This window comes from Asterias amurensis, chromosome 7 (genome assembly GCF_032118995.1).
Source record: "Asterias amurensis chromosome 7, ASM3211899v1".
In the NCBI taxonomy this organism is placed as follows: domain Eukaryota; kingdom Metazoa; phylum Echinodermata; class Asteroidea; order Forcipulatida; family Asteriidae; genus Asterias; species Asterias amurensis.
Window position 1 is genome coordinate 18,280,829 of NC_092654.1, and position 10,496 is coordinate 18,291,324.

Consider the following 10,496-nt stretch of genomic DNA (forward strand, 5'->3'; position numbering starts at 1 on the left):
TTTCCTGTGTAACGATTCAATATCGGAATGGTGTTACAATGAACTTTAGAGAAACATTGGATGTGTTAAATTGAACTTTTCTGTAAAACAGGTTGGCTGTTTAGTTAGTTTGTGTATTTCCTTTCTAGCTCGCTGTATAACTTAAGTTGTTCATAATTATGCCATATCTAAGTCTAATGGTTTCAAAAAACATTTTTTTTTGCGGCTTCAAGACACATTCACCTGCCCGGATTAAACAAAGTCTGAGTCATGTTGGTCATTCTTTTTACACAATAATTATTTTCAAATCTTGGGTAGATTCCACGAAGATAAAACTTGCGCGAAAAGATGAAAGGGCTGACAAATACACAGCAACCGGCCCAGCGGTATAGTCAACGCTCGCCTATGGCCCAGTCACAATAATATGGAGTTGCGATGGGCTTGCGAGTATAGTTTGCAACGGATTTCAAGACATTTTCGGCCTGGGCTGGGGCCCCCAATCCACGCGGCTCAGTGCGGCCGCTGGTGTCCCAGGGAATCTTTCCCCCGGAGATTCGACCCCTATAATATTATGGGAACGTGGGCTGATAGGAGGATGATTCAAAAGAGGGCGGTATCAGAAGAAGTTTTTTCACAGTTCAATATAGTAGGGGCGAATCTCCGGGACACGCCCTCCGGGACACGGAATGTCCTGCCGCCATAGTGATTCGGGCGGGCATCCCGACTAGAAACTTGGTGCGGCGTTTCACATCGCATCCTCAATCGCCAATGAATCGGTCGATACCCGGCACACTTCGGGCGGAGACCGGTGGGTCTGCACACAGTTATCACACATTATAGGCAGGACGCTTGGCAAGTGCTTGCCGCATCCGGTTTTAGTGATAAACTGTTACCTGCATGGCTCACCTTGCTTGCGGGGCCGCACTTCACACTGCATGCATTACAATTTTACATAGCAACTATGTAAGATGAATTTGCCCGCCAGATGAGTTGATGGTTGGTCCGCTGGTTTTGTGGGTTTATTATGTCAAGGTTGTGAGTTGGCCGTCAGAGTTGTGAAAGTAAGGGACGGAAAATGGTAGCTTTTGGTAAAACTTGCACAAATTAAGAACAACAGCGCCCACAAAATGTATACTCAAGACCACCCCACAAATGAGACAATTAAAGCAATTCTCAAAATCGGGGCAGAGATTTAAAGGGAAAATCTAAATTATTTGTTTCTTTCTCTGCCCCAGATATTTAAGGTGAATGACTACACCGTGATAGGGAAAACAAGTACATAACCGAGCACATGCTAAGCTTTGAGATGGGCGACGCCACGTGAATAATGCAGACATTCCGCTTTAAAATGATTGATTTTAAGGAGTGGTGCACCCACAATGTGCTGGATGTTTTCTGCAGCAGAATACACCCAGCACATTGTGGGTATTGTAGGTGAACCATACTCTACATGTGTGTCATTAATATAATTATTTTGTTAGTGAAACAATCTATCTTAAAACTGGAGGGTGGGGGGGGGGGGCAATGTGCTGCGAAGATTTGATACATTTAGGAGATAAAGGTTGTTTTACTTGGTTTGGGAAAAATTAGTAGGCCTAAGAGAAGTGCCTCATAAAAAAACCTGGCAGTAATAAGTGGGTGTTTTTTTCTGGGGTAGGGCCTAATTATAGCGACATGTCCGAACGGATGACCTGCAATTTTTTTTAAAGAAATCTGAAGTTTAACTGTCTGAAAATATATTTGATCGGTTGTCAAGAGGCTGAGAGAGTTCAAATATTGGTTGAGTATTTTTGAATATTGAGCTTTTTTCTAGCATTGGTAATTGCTTTTTTATTGTGAGTGCTGTTGGTCTGTGTGTGCATGCACCACCACCGCGCCAGCCAGTCGCGCAGTCTTTATTAAATAGCCCCCTCTGTTGATACTCACTGGCCAACTTGCAGTCCAAGCAATCCAACATGGCGGCGCTTTGCAGGCTTTGCTGTCGAAAAGCAGCGAATATTTCTACAGTTGCCAGGGTAGTTTCAGCCCGATACGCAACCTTTTGTAAGTATATCTAAGAGGGGATTGTATTTGTTTATTTTGAGTATCAAACCAACCGACATTTGAAGCCTTTTGCAAAGATTTATGTGTTTGCCGGGTGGTCGAATCGGATAACTCTCCGTACTGTATGGCGCCACCACAGTGACCTTGTTACTCATTTTTACAAAAAGGGATATCTCATTTTGAGGTAAATTAGATACTTTATTATTGCTTATGGAATGAAAAAGTGGTGGCACCATACGGAAACTTCTCCGAATGTGAATCTGCCCCCATGGCTACTTCAAGTTCAACCCTAGCGTTAAAAAAAAGAGCACAGTTTTATTATTTTAGTTTTGGTTTAATTTTTTTAAATTAACAATGATTAATAATAAGAATATGGACATTTTCTGTATCCTGGATTCCTGCCAGAAAATTCCACAACCTTTTTATTTACTCGTTAGTATTGTATGGTATGAACACTGTTTTTTAAAAACTTACGCAAGCACGCAGAGTCAAATGAGATTGAACTGATTGATTTAATTTACTTGATTTATTCATCATCAAGCAAGTACTTAAACAAAAGACATTTTAAACAGCATTTTATAAAAATTAAAATATTTTAAGACACTGGACACTATTCAAAATTGTGAATTGTCAAAGACCACTAGTCTTTACAGTCATGACAGTTGGTGTATCTCAACAAACATATCCTTAAAATAGCAAACATGTGAAATTTTGAGCTCAATCAGTCGTCAAAGTTGCGAGAAAATAATGAAAGAAAAAAAACACCCTTGTGACACGAAGTGACACGAAGTTGTGTGCTTTCAGATGCTTGATTTCGAGACCTCAATTTTTAAATCTGAGGTCTCGAAATTGAATTCTTGGAAAATTACTTCTTTCTCGAAAACTACATTACTTCGTTCTCGGAAACTATGGCACTTCAGAGGGAGCCGTTTCTCACAATGTGTTATACCATCAACCTCTCCCCATTACTCATAACCAAGAAAGGTTTTATGATAATAGTTATTTTGTGTAATTATTACCAATAGTGTCCACTGCCTTTATTTTAAATGTAAACATTGCACAAGACATGACTAACATTACATACCAAAGAAAACAAGAACACGGCTATTAAACAAAAAACAAATGTTCCTTTTTGTAAATGTTAGTGAAAAAGGGGGGTGGTAAAATTTTCCGAATTTTTTTTAAATGAGGCTTATTTTTTACTACTATGCACAATTATGTTGTAATGTAGAATAGAAACTAGGCCTACACAAACTTAAAGGTTATTAATGGATCCCAACTAAATATTATACCTTATATTGGTTGGACAACCCATCAGCATTGTGTATTTTTATTTAAACTATGGTATTTGCTCGTTAATACCCTTGATCAATATACATGATCAATTGAAAAGTTTTTTCTTTAACACATAAATTAGCTTTGAGATGGTTGAATGAAATCATTGATTTCAAATCAGTTCATGAAACGTTTTCACCTTTTCTCCCAACAATAGCTGAAGATGATTTGCCCGGCCTTTATCCTAAAACTCCCAAAGAGCGAGCAGCTGCGGCCAAGAAGTACGGCATGCGTGTTGAGGACTATGAGCCCTACCCAGATGATGGCTTAGGATGGGGTGACTACCCTAAGCAGCCACCAATCCACGATGACGACAAAGATCCCCATGAAGACTGGGACTTTCCTGAGGAGAGACGAAACTTCGGCGACAATGTAAGTTTGATATGACCTTTAATGCGATACCTGGCCTGACACTTCATGGAGGCAATGGAGGCATGGAAGCGCTAGCCTTAGCGCCCTTGAAAGGATCCAGTGGAAGTTTGCAAATTCCTCGTTATGGTGTATGCTTCGTTTTTGAAAGGACAAGGGCACCAAGGCATTTTCTCCTAAGTAAATTACTTTCGTAATCTTTGAACAAATTATGTCAGAAATGTCATTGTTTTAACTCTTCACGGAGGTGAGCATAGTTAAATACTTAATTTATGCTGTTTTTTGCTGTCTTAATAGAAGTTTCATAAGGATTCAGACAAATTATTCCTATCAATTGTCGCCCGACGTCCACGGATATTCGGATATTAAAGAATATCCGGTTACTTGGTTGTAATTACAGAACTATCCGGTTTAGAAAAGGCTATTCGCACCCTATGCGGATATCCGGTTAAGAAAAAAAAGCCATTCGCGGTTAAGGATAGGAAAACCTATTTGCCATTAACCGGATATTCAAATTATTTGCCCAGGCCTAATGTTTTGCACTAACCAACAACTTTTCGCATTACTCCCTTTTTAGGACAGTCTTTCAAAATGAGAAACTAACCATTTTATTGTTGTTTGCATTTATTACAGTTGCATATTGAGCAGGATGCATTGTCTCGTTCGAAACCAGCCAAAAATGTATATGAACGAATTCCGCTGTAAGTATTCAGTCTTAGTTAAAGTGAGGTTTGCGGAGAAACCATGAAATAAGGCTCTTTATGAGCTGTGGTGGATTTACAACAATTTTTAGTGTTTTTGAATCACTTGTTCTTCTTCAAACCACCACATGACATATACATGTAGATATTTATTACATGGGGTCTCCGCAAACCTTTATTGATTGATTGTATCTTCACTATGCAAAGCTACAAATCCTACAGTCAAAATTCCCTGAACTGTTGCTGTATACTCCTGGGGAAGCAAAGTTAAGGGAATGTTATTGGACCAGAGACCAGGGCACTTATACACATAGTACATTGATAGATTACTGTAACATTTGCTTGTCATTATTACACAGCTTGCTCTAGAACTGACTGATCCATTAAGCTCTTCCCCATTACATTTTGACCAATCACAACGCAACGAAGGTCCGACAAATGTGCTTGGCGCGCGCGGCAGAGTTGTGCAGAAAGGCATTGGAGAGGCTCACATGTTCTTGCTCACACGTGCGTCGTGGGCGGAGCCTAATGGATTGGTCTATTGCACTCAGGAGGAAGCAGACTTACAACCTGGGCCTAATTTCATAGAGCTGTGTAAACACAAAATATTGCTTACAACTTTTCTACTGAGCAAAAGTTAGCAGGATACCAGTCATAGATTGTGCACAAGAAATTGCATTTTGGCTGGTAACTATTTTCTGGTTAAAACATAGATTTGTTTTTGCTTTAAGACACTGGAATCTATTGGTAATTGTCAAAGACCAGTATTCTGACTTGGTGTATCTCAACATATATGCATAAAATAACAAACCTGTGAAATATTGAGCTCAATATGTCGTCGTTTGTTGCGAGATAATAATGAAAGAAAAAACGCCCTTGTCACATGTACATACATGTAGTTGTGTGCTTTCAGATGCTTGATTTCGAGTCCTCAAAACCTAATTCTGAAGTCTCGAAATCAAATTCGTGGAAAATTACTTCTTTCTCGAAAACTTACTTCAGTGGAAGCCGTTTCTTACAATGTTTTATACTATCAACAGCTCTCCATCACTCGTTACCAAGTAAGGTGTTACGCTAATAATTATTTTGACTTATTACCCATCGTGTCCAGTGTCTTTAAGCAGCTCTATGAAATTGGGCCCTGATTAAGATATTGCAGTTCCCCTAAGGAACAACCCCTTAAAGGGCCTATCACATGAAGAAACAATCCAAGTTTACTGACACTCCTCTCCCTTTACTTTATCCTGTGTCCTCCATTAGCCTTGTTGAGAAATGGTGGAAACTATACAAGTGTACTGTTTGGGTGTCTACAGACAGATTAACTTACCCAAACCAAATACATTTAGTCTCATAGTCTTATTTTACTGATGTCCACCATACCTCAAAATGACTTAAGTAGTTATAATGGTCTGTAAGATTGGAAAGAAAATCTATTTGAGGGGAGGTCGGGTCCAGAGTGTAACTTTTGTTCTTTTCGCCATTTTAATTATGTGTCGTTGAGTCTGTTTAAATAATTTTGATGTGCAATTTTATGTTATTTAATATCTATCCATCCCCTGTCATTGACGCTTGCGCTGTTGGATGTGCTGAAATAAAATATAAATAATTTTTTAAATTTTTTTTTAACAGAAAAAATCAAGCAATGCTTCTAGGGTCGGTGTTAGGAACCTTTGCTGTTCTATTCTGGCTCGGAGGGAAATACAAGAGCTTCCAGCCTGTGGTAAGTTCATCCGTCATTCATCTCCATCACGCTATAAGAATATTCGTTTTGGTTTTGACCCATATACACCGATGTGTGTTAGCGATGTATACTCAGTACTTGCCCAACTTCTGTGAAAACAAATCACAGGCATATTAGTGGGTGGGATACGAACCCAAGACCTTTGCGATTCTAGAGCAGTTTTATACCAATTAAACTACCGAGATTGCCTGGTGGCTAGAGCCAGTTCGAATCAGCTATAAGAATATTAATTACTTAAGTTTTCACACAAGCCTAACTGGAAAAACAAAAAAATATTGTGCTTTGGGTCCCGTACCGAACGAGACCGTAGGTGGAGTTTGATATGGGAACGTAGAAGTGCTGTTGTAATCCACGCGCACATGTGTGACAAATCAAGCGAACTTGAAGAGTAGCTTGAAAAAGCGCGATATGTGGAGTTAGAACATAGACTTATATCCCCCTCTTGTGAGTGGGTAAGAGACTCAGATTGTTAACAGGTACCAGGCTTGTATGCTTTGCTATTGAAAGGGCAGGGACACTGCATGAGGGAATCGTAAATCTTTACAGGAGCATTTCAAGGGCACCAAGGCAATGACCAGGGTGCATGGAGGCAATCGTTGCCTCCATGAAGTATCAGGCCTGAGTAACAAAGAGTACAGAATGCTGTTGTTGATCTTGTTGTAAATACAAACAGATTTTGTCATTATTACCGGTACTCCCATCCTGAAGGAACTGCATTATTTGCCAATTCAATTTTGTGTGAATTAAAAAAATGTACAAATTTGTTTTTAAATATCACTTTGTACCTCCTGATTATATCTGTGACCTTTTTATTCTCAAAAGAAAGACAACATCTGTATATCCAAGGTCAACAAGTGAAACAATAATTGGTGATCATACCTTTGTTTCAGCTGCTCCAAAGTTGTGGAATGCCGTACCTCTTTGGGGGGGGGGGGGGGGTGTTGTAATTCACTTGAGTATTTAAAGGCTATATTACAGACTCACCTGTTTAGGGAGCATATAGTCTGTAATACTTATTGATTATGTGTGTGTGCAATTTTGCTCTCTTTTAATTGTTTACTTCACTGTGTTTATTGCTGTGTTTTGTTCCCCCTTTGGGATGAGGGTGTCTGCTTGTCAGTTATTTGTTTGTGTAATTTTATGCTGTATTTGTATGCAGTTGCTCTGGTACAATTGTGTATTCTTAGGCTGTATTGTATTGCATTATGTGATTTTTATTGTTTGTATTTTGATGTGTTTTTTATGCCTATTTGCATCCTCAAACATCCTCAGATGGAGAGGTTGCTCTAGAGATGTGCAAAATTATTTTTATTTTTAATTTACTTTAATATTATTATAATTAATATTATTATTACTATTATTATTATTTTTATTAAAAAGCCCAATTAACATCTACATGTATGTACTGTGTGATATTAGATTACACCACGCCAGAGTTTGATTTATCTATTCTCAAAATCATTTAGAAAGTTAATACAAGTGATTATGAAGTGTGGAAAACAACGACTAAAATTTCTTTTTGTCTCCCTCTCTCCTTGTTCAGATGCCCAAACAGCTGCCGTACAATGATCTCTGGACAGAGCAGGGCAATGACCCAAGCAAAGCACCCGAGCAAAGGAAACATTATAGCTTCTAGTGACCACACATTGCAAGCCCTAAGAAACTCATGGGCAAGCACTGGGCCTAATTTCATGACTCTGCTTACCGCATAATTACGAGCTTACTGTAGTCATTCTCCGCTCACAGCGTTGCCATGAAATGTCCGTGCTTGCTGTGTAAGCGAAGAATGGCTACTGTAGTTTGTTAGCAGAGCCATCAAATGAGGCCCAAGTGTGTGTTTGGGGATATTGAGGTCCCCCAAGGGGGAGATGAAAAAAAGGTATCTAGATAGGTGTTTGGAGTGAATTTGGGGTAGTTTTACCTCTATACGCCTCTCTTAATATTTATGCATGACGTCATAATTCTTACCCAAAATGAGGCTATGGGCGCACGTTCCCCATCACTTGCAGTGGCTGCGCCCATCGCCTCGTTATGAGTTAGCATTGTGTCGTACCTCATGCATAAGTATTAAGAGAGGCGTATGGGAACCCTAAAATAGGTCTGCATTATTGAGCAAGGACAGAATGAAACAAGGGTAGAAAAAAAACCACTCCTGGCTCTCAAGCGGGATTTGTTGATAGAATCACTTGGCTTAAAGGTGTCACTTTTGTGGCGTCTTTCATCACTTTCCTTGAGAAGATATAATTCTTATTCAATCAGAATCTCTGAGACGGTTCCATTTGATATTATTATTCAAACACCTGTTTGTTCGTTACCAGCTTCTTCGTGTGTTTTAGAAGCAAGCATGCACTTTATGTTTACACTCAAATTTTTATTTATCTTTGAATGTTTTAAAAGAAACAGTTTCATGCTGAGATAATTGTTCAAATACAGACAATAATAGTTTATATAAATCAGGAAACTGATTTGTCCAGCTGTTAGCCTCTTGCATGGGTCTTTGTTGCTGGATCAGTAAAAATCCTGGCGTGTACATGCCAAGCACATGTGTCGGATAGTTGGGGTTTTCCTAAGCCCAACCTTCTGGCCCCAATTTCATGAAGCTGTAATTGGCAGAAAAGAAACGCTTATCTAATTTCTTTGCTAAGCAAAAATTGAATGGTATACCAGTCGCACCAATGTATACTGAATACATGTATAATTTTGGCTGGTAACCCAGTTTGCTTAGAAAGATTTCCCTGTGCTTAGAAGGTGTTTGTGCTCACAGGCTTTATGAATTTAGGCACTTATCGCACACTTGAAGGACGGTGAAAAGGTCTTCCTTTGATCTCAGGGAGGGCACTGTTTTAGCTTTTGAGGATCTTAAATGTAAAGGGCTCTGTATTGTCAGTTAAAGAGACTCAGCAATGTTTAAATGCATGTCTTGTGGTTTACAGCAGCAGTTGGATACCAAGTACATTTCACTAGGAGTCATTAATGTGTTTGATTTTATTTTAATTGAATGCCGAGTGCTGACAGACACTCTGGTGTTTGGAATTTGTAAATAAAAGAAATAAACAATCAAGATTGAATGCGTTTAGTAGATTTATCTTGGTGGTTTTCTTTTTTCTAGATGTGTTATTTATTTGGTTTTCTTCTAAGGATGGATGAAGTGCATTATGATCTAGTTCTTATCAAGGGACAGCATTTGAGATCTAGACAGGTTTGCGGTAACACCTCTAAATGAGTTGGGGTGGTTCTCGACGTTTCGATCAGTATGCTCTGATCGTCTTCTGGGGAAAGTTGGACTCTGATGCCGCATGCTGGTTAAGATTTGAGATTTGTTGTTGGTTTGTGGTGGGATGGGCGAAAGGAGGGACTACTGTATTGTGATAAAAACAGGAAAACTTTACCACACCAATCCATTGCAGCCCGGGGTTGCGTGAGTTGGCATTGGGTGCAGTGATTATGTGTTGTAGTATTATGAACATGCGTATTATGACGTTTTGTATGTAACAACTTGTACAAATGTACATAGATATTTACTGCAAAATTAATGCGAGACCACCAACGGTACATAATTGTGACGGTCAGGTTCTTAAGGGCAATCTCTGACGTAACTTACGAGCCTCAAAATGTGACGTAGGATTTGGACTAGGTATCTCCAGGTGAAATGAATGTAGGTGAAAGTTCACTTGGACGGGGATCGACCTGTAGGCTGATGACAGCTCTCGGGCGTAATTCACGGACCACAGAGTGTGACGTCCGATGTTATCCGTCTACTTATTCACATTGCCGAGTTATGTGCAGGCACTGTCGAAAGAGGGCGCCTGCTGTATAGTACACAACTTACGTCACGAAAAGAAGAGCGTCTGAGCTTTGACCTTTTCCTTTATGCTATCCCTATTTTATTACTTGTTTAAAAACCATGTAACACACAACATTATAGTTAAAAAATAGTTTTAGCTTGCACAAAGATTTTTCGCTGCTTAACTGCATTATAAATTCTTCTTGCAGGCGGAAATTTAACTCCGACCTTAAGTATGTAAACTGCGTCAACCATGGTATTTGTGATAGTGTAAAAACAGTTTTGTTTCGTAATCAGTTTCTTGAATATGATGTCCTTGATACTCTCGGTCTGCTACTCATATCGTTCTGACAATCCATTTGTTTCATACTTTGTCAGGATGGTCTGGGGGTCGTCCGAGAGTATCAGGGTTATCCTGTTTATTTATTTGCGTGTTTATGTCCCTTTTTTGTATTTTTGATGTAATTTTTATAAATCTTTTTATCTTCTCCATTTTTGGAGGTTTTGTGGAAATAAATTAATAAAATAAATAATTGTGGTATAA

The 10,496-nt window shown here is 39.1% G+C and overlaps 1 protein-coding gene across 1 annotated transcript; it reads left to right on the forward strand.

Annotated features, from left to right (window-relative positions):
* Nucleotides 1-1,907: 1,907 nt before the first annotated feature.
* LOC139940009 (NADH dehydrogenase [ubiquinone] 1 beta subcomplex subunit 8, mitochondrial-like) lies at nt 1,908-9,229 on the forward strand. Its single transcript, XM_071936201.1, has 5 exons — nt 1,908-2,022; nt 3,515-3,729; nt 4,360-4,427; nt 6,057-6,147; nt 7,712-9,229. Exons 1-5 carry the CDS (start codon nt 1,935-1,937, stop codon nt 7,802-7,804), a joined length of 555 nt encoding a protein of 184 aa, XP_071792302.1. The 5' UTR covers nt 1,908-1,934; the 3' UTR covers nt 7,805-9,229.
* The last annotated feature ends 1,267 nt before the right edge of the window (nt 9,230-10,496 follow it).